This window comes from Nicotiana tabacum, chromosome 11 (assembly GCF_000715075.1).
Source record: "Nicotiana tabacum cultivar K326 chromosome 11, ASM71507v2, whole genome shotgun sequence".
In the NCBI taxonomy this organism is placed as follows: domain Eukaryota; kingdom Viridiplantae; phylum Streptophyta; class Magnoliopsida; order Solanales; family Solanaceae; genus Nicotiana; species Nicotiana tabacum.
In genome coordinates this window covers 132984661-133002835 of record NC_134090.1, presented here as the reverse complement: position 1 = coordinate 133002835, position 18175 = coordinate 132984661, and the positions used below count along the sequence as shown (strand labels likewise).

The following is an 18175-nucleotide window of genomic DNA, read 5'->3' as shown; positions in this document are numbered from 1 at the left end:
TCATGACAGGCTACCTGGTGTCATTTCTTCTAAATTTTAAATCCATAAGAAATTTGGATTTAATCCCCGAATTAAATATATTTTGGCCCAAATAAATATTTCGGGCTAATATATATTGGATTAATTATTTAAGTCTAATTAAATTAATTTAAATAAGGGCCCAACGCAATTGGGCTAGCCCATATGGTCTTCTACTAACTGGATCGACCCATAAAGATCAAGCCCATGGCCCATAAGGCTTTCTTGGAGGCTACTCCACCCATGCCTATATAAAGAGGTCACTTTTGTCATTTGAAAAAAGAGAAGCTAAGGACTAACAAGAAGACACAAGGGAGCTTGTGAATCAAAGGCCATAATTCTCTACAAACTGCAAGTGTTAGATCAAAGCTACTTGTTCATGATAGAATCACAGTTCGTAGCGACCATCAAAGAGTTCATGACGGATAAATCAAAATCAAATTTAAAATTCAAGATCAAACTCAAAGGCACTTGAATTTATCTATCTTAGAAAAGGAGAATTAGAGAATTCATAAAGATTGTAACACACAAATTATTTGAAATAAAATACTACGATTGTTGCAATATTTTTTAGTCTTGACTATTTTATCGATGCAAATTTATTGTCTATAGGTGGATTACATGGTGTTTGTGAGCAGGTTAAAGTAGTGAGCTGCTATGGTGCTCCTCTCTTTCGTACTGTTTAGAGTTTCTTCTTCTTCCTCTTACTTGTAAAATGAGTTTATTAGATTTGTTGTTATTTAAACAAATTTATGATTGAAATTTGTTCTTTAAGATATTTAAAAGTTGTGTTTAAAATTTGAGTTCATTTGAAGTAGATTTGAGCGTTGAATCGTGTGTTGGATTGTTGAAATTCGAAGAAAACTTTTTAATTTTGGGCAATTTGCATTTCAGACTAAAAAGTCTTAAGTGCATGCAAAAATTAACTGCACAGTCTAATTAATCTTAAGTGCAATTTTTGCACTTCAAATTAAAAAAGTCTTAAGTATATACAAAAATTAACCATACTTTAGATTAAAATAGTCTTAAGTGCATCTTAAGTTTGCAACTTCAAACGCGAATTTTTTCAACTTTAGACCCGATAAGTTTGAAGTTAATCCTAAAGCAAGTAAACTTTTAAATTTTTAATATTGATCCCAAAACTTGGTATATATGTAAATCCACATTTCTTTTTGTTAATAGACCAATCATAGTACTAGCGAATTAAATAAATTGTATAACTTCCAAATTGAATAAAATCCAAAATTTGGAGTATTTATTGTCTGAATTGTAGTCACCTTCGGGGACATCCGATAAAAAAATGTCTCAATTGTTATTTTGAGAAACATTTCAATATTGACTGTCGAAAACGCCAATAGGACAACCATATTAATTTTATTCCTCAACCAAAATCAAGTTGCATAGGCAGAACTATGTTAAGTGATAAAGAGAAATATGCTAAGAGTGAAGATAGTTGGAACTACAGTGGCTCCAGAGAAAAGCAAGAAAATACTCTTAGCAAACTGCAAAGCCAAGATTTTCCAATCCTCTTCCAGATTACGCATACGACAAATAAGAAAGAATTATATCAGACCAAAAGAAAGGACAACGCATTGCTTACAAAATCATCTGGCTAGCTTACCTATCAACTTTATAACTTTCTCAAAATATTCAAAGATATATAAAAGAACTAACGAGCACCCTTAAGCGAAATATTATAAGGAAAACAACGTTCCCAAAATTGCTTTTTCCCCAGCAGATTCAGAACATTAGATGTTCTACAACAATAAATCTCAACTTTCTGCCCCTACATGTATAAATGCAGTCCTTCCTAATAGTATTTGTGAAGCCATTAGTTGTGGAAGCACCAAAACAAAATGAGCCTCCGCGGGTTGGAGAAATGTTGTTAGAGTCTAGGTATATATGGCTTTCATAAATCAATGGTGAACACTATTCATGGATGCCCGTGTAAGCGATTCGTTGCAGGCTGATCTTCAAGGCAACAGTCTCTCTCTCTCCCTTTTTCCACACAACACCCAAAAATGAAATAATAGAATATCCCATACCAATTGAGAGGAGAAAATAAAAGAAATAAATGAAGCCGCTTCAAGTACTGAAGGGAGACAACCCGCTCCAATAAGAAAAGCACCCACGAGTGACTTCAAAAATGTACAATAGCTCCGGATATCTCTAGGTGTATTCTTCACCATTCCAAATCTATAGTGGAGATGCTACATTCAACCAAAGATGGGGCGAGGTCAAAGGATCATGGATATGAATGCGAACAACATTGCACCGAGAAAATGTAACAGCTCCAACCAACAGTGCACTGCACATGTAACTCTAGCTCAATGAATATAGAGCCCGTTTGGATAGACTTAAAAAAAGTGGCTTTTAAGTGCTGAAACTTGTTTTATAAATAAGCAGTTACCTGTTTGGATAAAAGTTAGCTTTAAAAAAACTGTTGAAGTGTTTTGTAAACAAGTGCTTGCAAACACTTTTTTCTATTAAAAAGACAAATATCCTTAAAGCTGTTAACAATAAAAGAAGCTGATTACTACAATATATTTAATTATGAATTAATGCAAATAAAAAATAATTTATATTTTAATTTTATTTAAATTTAATTGATTACTTTAGATAATTTTTATAAATATAATTCCTGAATGCTTATTTTTCACCACTTTCAATCAAGTAAACTTTCATAAAAGTCTCAACCTATTTGGAATACCAAATTATTTTGTTGAATTCCTCTTTCTCTTTTTATCCATTTACTCTTGACAAATTAAAGTTATTATAGAGAAATCACTAGTTTATTGAGTTGCACGCGATGGTACTCCTAACAAATTCTGGAGAGGATTCGTAAAGAGTAAAGAGATCAGAGAACCTATTAGACCAAACCATCAAGTTTTCAAAGAAATTTTCAAGTTTTAAAACAATTGCACTTCCAGAAACATACTGCTAGCATATCTGTGCACCAGTAGAAGCACAACTTTTCCAATATATACTAATTTCATTCAACATCTTCCTCTCAGTGTAGGGATAAGCCTAAGATTTAGAGAAATCAAAGTATGCATTTAAAATTGGCATTGAGTGAAAACAATTGGTCGTGATGCTTGAGGAAAAGTACAGAAAATGAAGATGAAGCAGAGAGGAAGAGGAAAGAAGAGGAACGTTGTCTTCAAAGTGAAGGAAATAGGAGAAGTAGATATTTTAGGGTTTCTTTGACTGTGGGTAATTTTAGTATTATGAAAACTTATAATGGACAAGAAAGTAATTTTATTGGTCAAACTAAAATAGCTTTTAAGCCAAAATCGGAAAAGTTGGGATAAGCCAACTTGTTGCTTTTAGCTTTTTTTAAGCACATTTTAGCTTTTTTTAAGCAGCTTTTTTTTTTTGCCAAACACTCCATAAAATAAAAAAGTGTTTAAAAGCTAGTTTGACCAGCTGTTAAGCCCATCCAAACACCCTCATAGAAGAGAAAGAATCCCGGTATTCTAGAAATCAACTGTCAGAAAAAACCAACAGTGAAGCACAACTTCGAGCCAAGAAGAAACTAAAATACCTAGAACCACGCCAAGCATATGAAAAATGTCACTGATAAAAGAATCATAAGCAAGACTAGCCATAATTAGTAAAAGGAAATTATACTCAATTTCCCAAGGGGAAGGCCGGTTTACAGCACATTATGTCAATGAAACAATATGTAGTTTTTATTATAGCACTAGGGCACTTGAAGCCAAGAAGCTTTAACACAAGGATATTAAGCAATATGTCAGAATGGAACACTGATGGTTTTCCTTCTTGGGAATTCTAATCAGTTCTTGTAGAAGAAAGAAAGCAGGAATATCCTTTCTTCTTCCTTCCTTCAAACTTAACCCTTGGCATTTGCAATAATACATGTTTGATGGATATTTGGATATAGTGGCACGCTGCGTTGCTCAGAATTGGGTGCGAACATCCGATACGGGGACGGATCCGAGTATCGGATTCGGCAAAATATAAATTTTAAAATTCGGGGGTGCGAATCCGGATATGGATACGGATGCTGGAATTTGGCTAATAAAAAATGGGGCTATAAAAATATTGTAAATTTTGAGAGATATTCTGTGAAAAATTTACATGAATATTGTAGAATTCAATCTTTCATTCTCCAAGATGGACATTATTCTTTAATTCTCCTAAATCTGTTTTATTTTTTATTTTGAGAAATCAAAATCTCAATTTTTCTCCCAAATTTATCGATGGACTCCGGTCAAAGTGTCCGATGTCGGTTGACCGTATCCGGGACGTATCCCTCTCCCGCTCCGGTCCCCGTCCCCGTCTCGTATCTGGACGGGAACGGCACCAAAATCGAAGAGTCCGTGCAACTTAGGTGGCAGGGCTACTCTCAACAGAAGACTAACCACTTATGCTGGAAAGGGTATTTACGAGTGTTTCCAAGATTAACTTACAAATTTTTTTAATGATGAAAGGACAACTTCACCATTGTAAGCATGAGCTTGACCCACCTGAAATACAGCAATAAAAAGCTCTTAGTTAGTTTTGACATTGGATGAAAGAGTTATGTTCAAACCAGAATGTCGCTCCAGAAAACAAATACTATCGAAGTCTAACCTTAAATAAAGATATATCCATCAAAATGCTTGACCAACAGTTATTAATTCACCATAGCCCTGTTAGACCACATGTCGCAAATGGAATTTTAGCAACAAAAAGCATAAGGAAAACAAACTAAGGTTGAAGACCACATTTAAATTTACAATTGAATAAAAATAGCCATAGCATTCTACATTGCTTTCTTACATCATCTTAGTCAGCAGGTGAATTACTACATAAATGTATATCAGACACCATTGACTCAGTGATTCTAGAATATAGAGAAGTGAAGTTATAACATGAATGAGACTATTCCATAGACAAATATTCACACGACCCTTAACCAAACAAATCCTTTTAAAAGTTTCATTAGCAATTACCTTGATGAGCTACTTGTATCCTACTTCTAACATCAGATGGCGATAGCTGCGCCCCCGAATGGCTCGCTGCCAAAGATGCTGGAGTGAATTCTTCAAGTTCAGCTCCATTCGCTGTTGAACAAGCCTGTATTGAAATGAAAAGAGTAAACGTACGGGAGCTTCTAAGTTTTTCTAAAGCCAGGCTGACTGCAAGTACAAATCTTACCACCTAACAAGGCATCTCTGAATACCCCGAGAAACAGGACGAATGAATGATGGATCCCGTTGTGAATACAGCAGACCGACCTAAAAAGAGTAATCATAGCATTTAGATAGTGTAATAGGCAGAGCGTCAATATTTTGATTCTTTTGATATCTTTTCTTTCCCCTTCGGACAGCTATTGGACAGGGTTTTGTTACATCTTTTTTCCAAACAGTGCCTTAACAAATTATAGCAAAATTATTGTGCAGCAAATATTCATAGCAACCGCAGGGCCAGTCTGTTCTTAATAAGGGTAAGCCAGGACAGTTAAAAAAACAAAAAAAAGAATCAGGACAAAATGAAAAGCACGGATCCTGATGAAAAGGTTGAATTGACTTATACATAGTACCTCTATTAATGCAATAGCAGAGGGATCATCAAAGATTTCAAGACTACAATCAGCTAGATAGTTTACCTGCAAATTGGAGCAAAATAAAAAAGCAAGGAAAAACGAATGACTATGTTTTGCTTCATCAAAAAAAAAAAAAAGGAAGAGTGACTAAGTATCTATGATGCTAATGACTTTAAAAACAGTAATCATATTTTATCTACAAAATTTAGGAGGCAACTTTTGGAATGTCCTCTTTCCCAATCACAAAAGCACAAATATATGGCATCAACTTTTGTTTTCCGTTTAATCCTTTTACACAGCAATTTACCTAATAAAAAACCAGAGTAAGGCCATTGATCACATAACGCATTACATAAGGAGACATGTGGACCATCACAAAGAGAATGATTCATACTCCTATATTTTGCTGTTATATATGCAACTTCATACTTTCCACAGGTTTTGATAAGTTAGACTAGCAAGCATCGCAAAGAGGCATCATATGATTTCTAAGTGAAAACATAAAACAAGAGTACAACAAACAACAACAACAAACCCAGTGTAATCCCACAAGTGGGGTCTGGGAGGGTAATGTGTAGGCAGACCTTACCCTTACCTTGAAAAGGTAGAGATGTTTCTGATAGACCCTCGGCTCAAGGAAAAATATAAAACAACAAGAGTAGCATGCAAATAATAGATCCACGGTACTTGCACAAATAGAAAGAAATGAAGCGCTTCAAATTAAATAATTTAGTGCAATGCTCGTATGATATTAGACAGCTACAGCTAGCACCTGCGTATATGCTTATAAAATAGAACAAGATGAATGATACCCCAAATTCTGCTTTCACGAGAGACTGAACAAAGTCCATAAGTTGAATTTTAGCCCACTGACGACACAATACAGGATCATTAGAAGATGGAGGGTGTCTCCAGGGAGCACCAAAACATAGCTTGTCCTTCAAAATTCTTCTACTTCGTGCATCAACTGCAAACTTCTGTAGAAGTGACAATGCTCTATCCATGGCAGGATTAACTACGGTTACCTACAGTACAGATAAGAATAGCAGATGAGGGCTTGGACTTCATTCAGTATTTTAAATATTTGGTAGTTCTAGTATGCTGCACTTTCAGAATGAAAAATTGAACATTGAACAAATTTAAGAAGTCTGCTCGATTTCATTGCAGTGCTTACACACCTAATGATGACTTGGTTATTCTCTTAATTAGTTATGAGCCCCAATCCAGAGCGTTTCTGCGTTTATTTTTTCTGTCTATGTTTTAATTCTATTTAAAAAAAATCTATTAAAAGTCCTAATCCACGCGCTCTTCCAAACAAAGCACCCAAACTAGAGAAACTTCCTCAACTACTCAGATGCAAATTGTCAAAACTCCATAAAACTTTCTTCTTCAGGATAGTCTCTCTACAATGTATGAGATTGCATTTTGGATCAAACAAGACAAGATGCAAGGCACAAGTCTCTCTAGGTTATGCAATATATAACTCTTGGACATTAAACCATACAACAACAACAACAACAAAAAACCTAGTGTAATCCCACAAGTGGGGTCTTGGAGGGTAGTGTATATGCAGACCTTACCCGTACCTTGTGAAGGCAGAGATCTTGGACATTTAACCATATGAAAAAAGAAAACATTTGACTTGGCAAAGATAAGAGAAGATCAACCAAATTTCTTGACATAATATACTTACTCATTCATATCAATTCTCTTCGCAGGTATCTTGCCTATTCCTAGTTGTAGAGTTGTGTATACTATGTAATGGGAGAGAATACTAACAGCAATGTGCCAATAATTTTATTATTACTGTAGGTCCAAAAAGTAGAGACTCAATAGCTTGCATGAAAGCTAACTTTTGACCTTGTACATGAATAGTGACTCATGTGCAAGCTCAAACAGTTACAAAGCCCGACGCACCTACAGAGATGGAGCTAGGATTTTAAGTGTATGGGTTCTGAATTTAAGACAGGACCGTGCTCAAGCTAATATACAAAAATAATAATACTAAGAAACGAGTACCAATATTTAATACATATTTAAAAAGTAACAACCACTTAACACAATATATGAATATAAACACTATCGTTATAACTGCACTTGACGACTTGTCATGTTTTGAAAACAGTAAATGATCGCATTCTTAGGTACATTTTTTAGTTTCAAATATGATTTATTCTCTGTATAACAAACTAAATAATCATTCAAAAACCAACGCAAAACTTCATCGAAGTAAAAGTTTTCTACCGTTGCAATAGCCAAACATAATATCAAACTTAAAACCAATAAACAAGTCTCTATATCTTGTGAATATTTGTTTTAAAAGTTCATTGCATAATGAATACTAGATACATGGAAAAGCTTTTTGCTTTCCTTTTTACTTTCTACTTATATATGAAGAAGTTTATCGGATGACGCAAAGTTCCCTCACCAGCTTAATGGCCACATCCTTTTCTGGCCTAAATAATTATTGGTATAGTAAATGAATTTTTTAATATCATACGCTGAGAAAAAATTAAGAGATGGGTCTAAAATTTTAGGGGAAGCACAACAATACAAATATAAAAGGCCAAAATGAAAGATTTAACTTTTGGAATCAAAAATTTAAAATCAAAGTAACATTTACTTAAAAAATCAAAAGATAAAAGAATGGCAAGTAAATAAAAGAAAAGAAGATGGAATAGCATGGATGGACCTTGAAGAAAAACATGACCAGTTGGGACTTTTGATTTTAAACAATGACAACAACATTCTAAAACCTTAACTCTTTCACTCACTTTTCTTTTGATTTTAACTTGGGGAATAACTCTCTCAAAGAAGTGAAGGGACAGTTGGGGCTGTTTTGGAGCTTTTGTCTTTTTCTTTTTGTCTTAGTAACAAGTTTGTGGTTTTTTTTTCCAAAAAAGAAAAGGAAACGTTGTTAAAAAGAAATGAAGTTGCGCTGCTTCTCGGGAGAATCGAACACGTGTGGATTGCCTCCAAATCCAGAACCCTTACCACTGAACCCAGAGCCTTTTTCCTACTGGGTTAGCTGTTGTATATTTATATGCATTCAGTAAATTTTTCAATGCAAATATAGGGTTCGGAAAAAAGTTACTAGGTTCGCCCACACTCACTATTGTAGCTCTGTCCCTGCCTAAAGTTATAAGCAAGAGAAACGGAAGCATGCCTTTGCTTTCTAAAATAAACTCAAAAGGCTCATCCTGATCAAAACCAATAGGTTTAAGATAATCCCGAGATTCAAAGGCGGGGTGCTGGAAACCATTCACGAGTTTCAGGAGAGAGGAGAATTCGAAAAAACCTCAATGCATCTTTGATTGTCATTATTCCAAAATGGAAGGATGCAATGAGCACCAGGGATTACAGACCTATTAATCTAGTGGGCATCATCTACAAGATTATATCTAAGGTGCTTTCCAATAAACTTAAGAAGGTTTAGAACAAGATTATGTCTACTTCGCAAAACGCTTGTATGGAAGGTAGACATATACTGAATGCAACATTGTTGCAAATAAAGTGGTAGATTCTAGAAGAAAGCAAGGAGTGTCAGGTACTTTGTGCAAATTGATCTTGAGAAGCCCTATGACCGTGAGAACTGTGAGTTCCTGGATCTTATTATGTTGCAAATGGGCTTCGGAGTCAAGTGGAGAAAGTGGATCAAATTCTGCATTTCTACAGTGAGATAGTCGATTCTTGTGAGGCAGATCGAGAGGCTTGAGACAGGGTGACTCGTCATGTCCTATGCTTTTCATTTTAGTTATGGAGGCTTTGAGTAGGATGATGGATAGAGCAGTGACGGACGAATATTTTAGACGTATCAATGCAGCATTTGGGGACATGTTATCGTGCAGATTTAGCATTTATTGTTCGCGGACAACACTTGGTATTTTGTGATGCTAATAAGACTCAGTTGGAATACTTAGGACGTGAGTTAACATGGTTTCAGGCGGTGTCGGGCCTTAAGATCAATTTAAGTAGTGCGAGATCATACCAGTTGAAGAAGTGGAGGATATTGAGACTCTAACACAAGTTTTGAATTGCAAGGTTGGGGCTCTCCCCACTTCCTACCTTGGCTTGCCACTAGGGGTGTCAATGGATATTCGAAAACCGACTAAACTGACTGAACCGTACCGCACCGAACCGATTTTTTAGGTTTCTTTTTAAGAAACCGTAGGTTTTTATATAAATATATAACCACACCGATAATTAGGGTAGGTTTTTTATTTTATAAAAATAAACCGAAAAAATACCGAACCGTACCGAATAAATTTTACATGTAGAAATTATATTTATTTAGTAAGTTTAAAAATAATAATGCATTAAATTTTTCTTGAGCCTTGGAATTATGAAAACTATTACAAGCCAACAAGTAATTAAACTCAAAATACTAATTCTTAAAACCTATTATGCTACTTCTACTTAAACTAAGTTATTTCAAGTATCTTTATTAGCAAGACACAAAGTATTCTAGCGATTATGAGTAGCAAACTACAATGTATTGAATATGTTTCCTTTCATATAATTTAGATTTATCTTTTTGAATATTTAATTTTCGATTGACTTTATTCTTGAGTCCCAGCTTGGTATATCTTTCAACTCATGTGATTAATATTTTCTTTGCCTTTGTTTGATTTCTTTTACGTTGTTGTAGAATAGTTGATGGATCTATACTCTAGCCATTTTTTTTAATTCATCACCCTTTAAACATTAAAAATGTCTAGAGAGTTTTGCTAAGTCCTATAAAAGAACGTATGTTATTGCAATTCTACTTCTACTAGTGAATTTTATATAATATTAAAAAAATACCGAAAATTAACCGAACCGTACCGATCCCGAAGAGAAACCGACATGATTGGGACGGTTTCGAAAAGTCTAATTTTGGTTATACATAATAGAATAACCGAAAAATTGGTATCTATAAATTTTATAAAATAACCGGCCGAACCGAACCATTGACACCCCTACTTGCCACTAGGTGCTTCAAATAAAGATCCAAGCTGCATAGAATCTGAAACTTTAAAGAGTTGAAAGGCCTAGGGGTGTCAATGGTTCGGGCCGGTTATTTTATAAAATTTGTACCATACCAATTTTTCGGTTATTCTATTATGTATAACCAAAATTAGACTTTTCGAAACCGTCCCAATCATGTCGGTTTCTCTTCGGGATCGGTACGGTTCGGTTAATTTTCGGTATTTTTTTAATATTATATAAAATTCACTAGTAAAAGTAGAATTGCAATAACATACGTTCTTTTATAGGACTTAGCAAAACTCTCTAGACATTTTTAATGTTTAAAGGGTGATGAATTAAAAAAAAAATGGCTAGAGTATAGATCCATCAACTATTCTACAACAACGTAAAAGAAATCAAACAAAGGCAAAGAAAATATTAATCACATGAGTTGAAAGATATACCAAGCTGGGACTCAAGAATAAAGTCAATCGAAAATTAAATATTCAAAAAGATAAATCTAAATTATATGAAAGGAAACATATTCAATACATTGTAGTTTGCTACTCATAATCGCTAGAATACTTTGTGTCTTGCTAATAAAGATACTTGAAATAACTTAGTTTAAGTAGAAGTAGCATAATAGGTTTTAGGAATTAGTATTTTGAGTTTAATTACTTGTTGGCTTGTAATAGTTTTCATAATTCCAAGGCTCAAGAAAAATTTAATGCATTATTATTTTTAAACTTACTAAATAAATATAATTTCTACATGTAAAATTTATTCGGTACGGTTCGGTATTTTTTCGGTTTATTTTTATAAAATAAAAAACCTACCCTAATTATCGGTGTGGTTATATATTTATATAAAAACCTACGGTTTCTTAAAAAGAAACCTAAAAAATTGGTTCGGTGCGGTACGGTCGGTCAGTTTAGTCGGTTTTCGAATATCCATTGATACCCCTAGAAAGGCCTGCAGGTTGGTAGAGAATATATTGTTCCAAAGGAGGAAACTAAGTGCTTCTTAAGAGCACATTGCTGAGCATTCCCACATATTTCATGTCTTTGTTTCAGGCTCCGATCAGTTGGAAAGACTTTCAAAGGAACTTTCTACGGGATTCAACAGATGGGGCAATGAAGTTTCACTTGGTGCAGTGGGAGACTGTAACTTGGTGCAGTGGGAGACTGTTACGTCTCCCAAATGCTGGGGTGGGCTTGGTGTTAAAAATTAGAGGCTTTTCAATAAGGCCAACAGTTGTGTAGATTTCGGAGAGAGGAACATGCTTTGTGGAGAGAGGTGATAGCGGAAAAGTACGGGGTCTTGAAAGGGCTTGGAGGACTAAAAAATATTACTATGCCTTCTGGATGCAGATTGTGGAGGAATATCCTGAAAGGATGGGAGGATTCGATTTTATGTCTTTCAGGGTAGGGGGTGAGAGGGTAAATTTTGAGGGCACAAGTGGGACAATACCTTGTGACTTGCATTCCCAAACATTTTCAGAACCGAAAGGAGATGACAGTCCAACTAGTCAGAAAGATACAAGATGGAGAATTTTTTGGGGATTTGAGGTTTACAAGGAACTTTCAAGATGGGGAAGTAACAATATTTCAAAACCTAGTTGAGTTGCTTCACAAACAACGAATGCTACAGGATAACCACGACGTACGGAGCTGGGGCGAGAAACAACGGGGTATTTTCTGTTAAATCATTTTATGAGAAGCTTCTGGTTAGGGAGGAGGCTGCACTTCCACATAGATCAATTTGGATACCTAAGGTTCCGAGAAAGTTGTGCTTCTTCACATGGCTAGCTACAAGTGGGGTGATACTAACAGCCGAAAATCTGAGAAAGTGGAAGGTTACTTACATCAGTTGGTGCTTTATATGTAAAAGCCTGGGTGAAGACGTTGACCATCTCCTCCTTCATTGTCGAGTAGCCTCGAGGTTATAGTGGAAAACTTTGTGCTGGTTTCGAATGAATTGGTGATGCCAGGCCCCATGAAGAGCTCATGTTCAGTTGGAATTGCGGTAGGTGGATGAGAAGACGCAGGGGTTGGAATGTTGCTCCATTTGTGCTTATGTGAGTTATAAGGAGAGAAAGAAATAGGAGAGCTTTTAAAAGAAATGAACTTTGCTCAATTAAGAAATAGCCTTTTATCCCTTGTTTCCTTTTGGTGCACCCACAAGGATCCTTTTGGTATAGAAGATTGGGTATCTTTTGTAGTAACCATATCTTTTTGTAGGTTTTTCTACTTTTTGATATACTTTTTGTATACGGGTGTTTTTGTATCCAAATATTTCAATAAAATTATTACTTTATCAAAAAGAAAAAAATCGAGATTTGGTTTTACTTTGGTGTTCTGATTTAAATTTATCTGCCTCACAAACTTCAGCTTGTATACTTTATAAGATAAAACCTCCACCACTGAAACAAGTTAAAACCAAATGTAATGGAAATTGTAACTTATTCTGGAACTTACTTGAAGATATGCCAAGTATGCATCCACGATATCCTCAAATTTACTGCTCTTCTCACTCATGACCCTAGATTCAAATAAATATGAGAGTGACTTAGGTTGTGATAATCATTTAGTATATGGCTCAAGCAGAAAACTGTTTATCGTAGAATACCACATATGTTAACAGAAAATGAGAACTGTTGGCATATCTAACTCTTTTTTTAATATCTGAGAAACCCCTGAGGCTTGTGTTGCACGGTTCGAAACTCGGTGGGTAATGAGTCCGCTCCTCTACTCTTCTCCACTTAAATACTAGGCTTTTGTCTGCGCTATGGTTCAAACTCGTGACGTGTGCATAATCCACACATCACAAGCTGTACTCTTACCACTAGACCAAAGCCTTGGAAACCAATTCAAAGAAAAAGTACTATGTAGCCCCACCAAGATATGATGACTGGTTTAGAGATCACACCGGAAACTAAAGATAAAGAGAGCACTTGCTTTCCTCCGGAAAAACATGCGATGTAAAGATTAAATGTTATATGACAATGATAGTCTACTTCCCCCCAAAACCCCTTTCTTTTTCTTTCCCAAAGGTCAAAGTAATAGGTAAATTGCAGCAGATCACATGCCATAAGAAGCTGTTTTGGAAGTTCATATATCTGCCCTTAGGCATATGACAACATACAACAACAACAACAACATAATGAGTATAGTCCTACAAGTGGGGAGGCATATGACAACATATTATCACAAAATGACCAGTGCTCTTAGCTTCTCCTAGAAAAATGGTTTATGCTAATATACCTATGAAACTGGTCAACCACATTCCCCTTCACTGTGGACTGTAGAGTGCATAATGGAATTTCTATGTCCTTATAAGAAAAGCAACAAGATAAGCAGCTTAATTTATTGACTGGATTTCAGATTACATGACAACTGCAAGACCCTATTGTTGCAGATCAATTATAATACATGAACAAGCATCTATAAGTACTTACTTCTGGTAGTAATTACTTAGCTTGAGTGCATAAACCTCAAATAGATGTCTCGGATTCGGCCCTAGCACCTCAACAATCACATTCCACTGCAGAATAAGTATGATCAATATACCCAACAAGAAATCATCTTGATGACATAACTAAAGCTAAAAAGCATATTCTTATGATTGTATTTATCTGGTATAAAGAAGGTCATACCTCTGACTGACTAAAATAGTTGTCAACCATATGCATTTTAGCTTCTGCAGGGGTCCACCCAAATGTCTGCATTTCCAACAAAGTGAGATGTACCATAGTTCACATAAAATAAGCTAGTTTTAGCTAGACCTGTAAGACAAACAGAAACCACGCATACACAAATTAAGTTGCAGAGTAAATTTAACTACTTCAGAGAAAGATGACTCAGGCATCACTTCAACGAAGAAACCTGTCAATTAATAAGGAATATGAACAGGTAAAGCAAAGAAAATCATGCAAGAAGCACACAATTGAGAAAATCCTTTTATATTTATTGATTCCATCAAGACAAGGCAGGAAATAAAGGTTCGAGCTGGATAAAGTGCACCTTAACAAATTTCCAATTTACAGAAGCATAATATTGAAACAAGTGCACAAAAGGTTTACATCCTTTTGTTTTCATGATAAGCTATAGGCAAAAGATTCGCACTCACTGAGAGATGGAGTAGCAAGTTTGAATAATTCTGATGTGCTTACCTCACGTGAGATGAAAATGTCCGGAAATCCAAAATCCATATAGGCACGATATGAGTAGTAGCTGCAATAATTTTCTTGTTAAGTGTTGAATCTCTAAATTGAATTAAAAGGAAATTAAAGATAGTTCCTCAGAGCATATAACAGTCACAAATATGAAAATAACTACTGTAAGGCTGGTGAGATAGCTAGTGTAGCTTTATTCTGCAAAGGCAAGATAATTATATCGCAAGTGTTATTACATGCTGTTACTTAAAAAAGAAAACGGGCTGTTATTGATGTGTCCTACACGGGCATCAATTTGTCAGACAAAATATAGTTATGAATCCTCTTATGCTACGGTTTATGCGTTAAGTTTCATTAATGATGCTACAATGAAGTTTCGCCACCAATCCATCCTATCTTTTAGACCTCTGAAGCTTACACAAAATTCTCCTTTTCTATTCAAGGGATGTATGTCATGCAAATGCAGGGATTTAAATCATTCTTTTAGAACCTACTGAATGAAAAACTGCCTTATAGTTTAGCTTCCTAATTCATAAAACATATGAAGGATGTTTCCAGGTTCAAACATACATGGTATGTGCCAACGAGGATAAGTAGCACCTCAAACAGACTACCTCATGCCCATCACTACTCTACACTCCGTGCACATTCAACCGCAAACAACATACTATCACTTTTTCAGCATTCCTTTTATTGAATAAGGAAAAGGAAAGGAAGTTGGGGTGCTGCACTTCTTTTTATCAGTATTGTGTGAGTACTAACTTGAAATTTCTGAACTAAGAGAGACAGCATACCAAATGTAATTTTATATGAATTATGTGGGATTCTCGTTATAACATTGAGGCAAAATGCATGCATTCGAACCACATGATGCAACTAATCATTATAAAAAGGAAGTTTGACAACTAGGTCCATTGAGATGCATGATAAATGCAGGTCCTAGGCTAAAATAAAAAGTTAAGTTGCATTACCTATCAGATGTGACAAGAATAACTGGAAGACATCTCTCATTTGCACCCAAGGCTATCATTCTCCATATCAGACTATCGTGATACATGGACCCACAGACAGTAGAATCATCTTTCAGTATTGCATTCTTTAGGACTTCAATATTGTTTATCACCAGCTTCGGCTACTCATTTTGACATGTCCAATAAAGAAAACATCAATATTATATAAAGCAAAAGACACAAGCTAAGTCAAAATGAAGACCATTAACTCCGGGTCGTGTTTCAGAGACTTTTACTGTGAGATCACGGGGTAAAGAATATGCGTACTAGACACATATCACTTTTAGCTCCCTACTACTACTTCTCACCAGTAAATAAAAATTAGCAGCTTCTTTCATGAATCCAATTTAGCTCCTGAAAATTTCATGAAAAACTAAGATCCAACTTCCAAGGGCGGAACTAGGTTCAAGCAAGGGGTTCAATTGAATCCCCTTCGCCGCAAAATTATACTGTGCAAATAGAGCAAAAAGTTAATTTTTTTGGTTATATATAGATGTTGAATCCCCTTGATATAAGGAAATATTCTAGTGTAATGGCAAAGGCGATTCAGAAATTGCTTTAGGTCACAGGTTTAAATCATAGGTCTGACGTTCTAGAACTTTCTTGAATCCCCTTACATGAAATCGAGCCCACTGCCAACTTCATTTGGATTACCTGAAAATAATCTATTTCAGCGGCAGATGAAAGGAGTTCTAATAACAAACAGGGCCAATCCGTGGCTGAATTGACCAAAGACCTCGAAAATCCACCAGTCCGATTCAAATGCTTGATCGCATTAGCTCTCCACTTTTGCTGCACACTTATAACCTCTTTAGCCAAATTCAAAGCCGCCATTGCTTCCTTATAATATGTCTCTTCCTCCAAACTCAACCCACAGCTCTCTTGGGCATTTAATCGAACACTTGACGCAAAAACTGCCCTTTCCCATAAATTCAACACCGAACTATTCCTAATAGAAACAGCCTTCCTGGAGTTAGAAACATTACCATTTAGGATCTGTTTAAGGGCTGTATTAAGTCCATGCCATTTACTTAAAACAGTGAAAATCTGATGAGAGCTTATAGTTCCAAGCTTAATGCCCTTTTGGGCCATCGATTCGAGGCAACATTCGAGTTGAGTTGTAAGAGAGGGCAGTAAAGGAGGGGGGCAATTGGACCAAGAAGCCCAGGGAAATGATTGGCCGTGAGTTGGGTGATGATCTTTTACGGATTCTGCAAAGTCCACGTAGCCTGTTACATGAGGGCCACTGTTCCATTTACCCATAAGACCTGTAAAACACAATTGTATAAGAACACAAAAGAAAACAACGAGTAATTCATGTTTGTGTAAATTGATGATGCTTACGCTCGAGGATTAGAGTGGTTTTGCCGACGCCACGAGGGCCGTGAAGAATAAGGGGTTGAGGGACACGGTGGTGTTGAGCGTGGTTGTTGAGGACGGTTTCGAGGAGGGGCCGTGGGATTATTTTCCATGCCTTTTTCACCATTTTTGCTGTACTCAAGTTGAGAGAATGTAATGAGAGTTTACACTTCTTCAGGGAGCAGAAGTGTAAGCACTGTTCTTCACAGACGACAGGGAAATTGGAAGTAAAATGACTTCACCCTGCTCCCCTTAGCGAGGAGAAACAGAAAAGAAGGAAATTAATTAAGAAAAGTTTGAAATTTCAATTTCTATAAAAGTATTTATTTTAGTAGCTTTTGTAAAAATGTTTAATTTTTTTCAAAAATTTTGATATCCAAGTGAAAAACACGTCTACCATGTAAACACGCCTAAGTGAAAAGCCTAGCTTATAAGGTTTTTCACTTTCCTATTTCGACGTGGGATTTACCTAAGATGATATGTACATTTTTTCTTCAAAAGCTTATTGAGCTAGAAGCCTGCCAATACTGTTTGATCCGCCCTCATCAGCCCGCCCTCCGTCATGAGCATCACATTCACCATCCCCTCATTTAGGACTCAGCGGCCTCGTTGAAGTTTACCCCACCACCGTACTGAGGGAGATTCAGTTATGATACCTTACTTGTCACGATCCAAGCCTATGGCACGTATTGTACGTTTTGTGCCTAGGCTCGCACGGATATGTCTTTCGGGTTACGCCACATCGAGCCCCAAAACAAGCGTGCCATGTGAACTTGTGACATGCCTTAGGATCTTCTCCTTCCTATCACATTCTAACATGGGATTCGTCTAAGGTGATATGTGTATCCCTTCTTCAAAATCTTGCCAATTTAAAAGTTTGTCAGTTCTGTTTGACTCGGCCTCCGTCATGGACATCACACTTTCTATCAACCATAATAAAATATAAATATCATATTCAATCTAAACTATACTAATACTTTCTGTAATTAAAAATTAAGTAGCTTACACACAAATGTTTACTTTATTCTCGACCCCAATTTAAGAAAAAAGTCAAAGCAGAAAACACAAAATTCAAACAACTTTTCCCAACATATAACATATGCGAAAATAAAGCCA

General features: G+C 35.8%; 1 protein-coding gene across 5 annotated transcripts; it reads right to left on the bottom strand.

The window, feature by feature from the left end:
• Positions 1–1614: 1614 nt before the first annotated feature.
• On the bottom strand, positions 1615–17364 carry LOC107803889 (uncharacterized). 5 transcript variants are annotated; one of them, XM_016627683.2, is made up of 14 exons: positions 17045–17364; positions 16355–16968; positions 15662–15822; positions 14688–14748; positions 14172–14237; positions 13974–14059; positions 12994–13057; positions 6382–6594; positions 5567–5632; positions 5182–5261; positions 4977–5100; positions 4615–4673; positions 4452–4508; positions 1615–2326 (listed from the first exon to the last, which is right to left on the bottom strand). In XM_016627683.2, exons 1-11 carry the CDS (start codon positions 17184–17186, stop codon positions 4986–4988), a joined length of 1668 nt encoding a protein of 555 aa, XP_016483169.2. In that variant the 5' UTR covers positions 17187–17364; the 3' UTR covers positions 1615–2326; positions 4452–4508; positions 4615–4673; positions 4977–4985. The 5 variants fall into 5 exon arrangements, with proteins under 5 accessions (XP_016483169.2, XP_016483171.2, XP_075081577.1 ...); XM_016627685.2 differs by having other exon boundaries at positions 2097–2228; XM_075225476.1 differs by having other exon boundaries at positions 2188–2326; positions 5185–5261; positions 17045–17357.
• Between the last annotated feature and the right edge of the window lie 811 nt (positions 17365–18175).

Excerpts from the sequence above, each read along its gene's own strand:
- LOC107803889 (XM_016627683.2), bottom strand. The coding sequence starts at position 17,186 with ATGGTGAAAAAGGCATGGAAAATAATCCCACGGCCCCTCCTCGAAACC. Across the intron at positions 15,823-16,354 it reads CTGAAATAGATTATTTTCAG|CCGAAGCTGGTGATAAACAA; the intron begins GTAATCCAAATG and ends CAAAATGAGTAG. Across the intron at positions 14,238-14,687 it reads ACATTTTCATCTCACGTGAG|ACATTTGGGTGGACCCCTGC; the intron begins GTAAGCACATCA and ends TTGGAAATGCAG.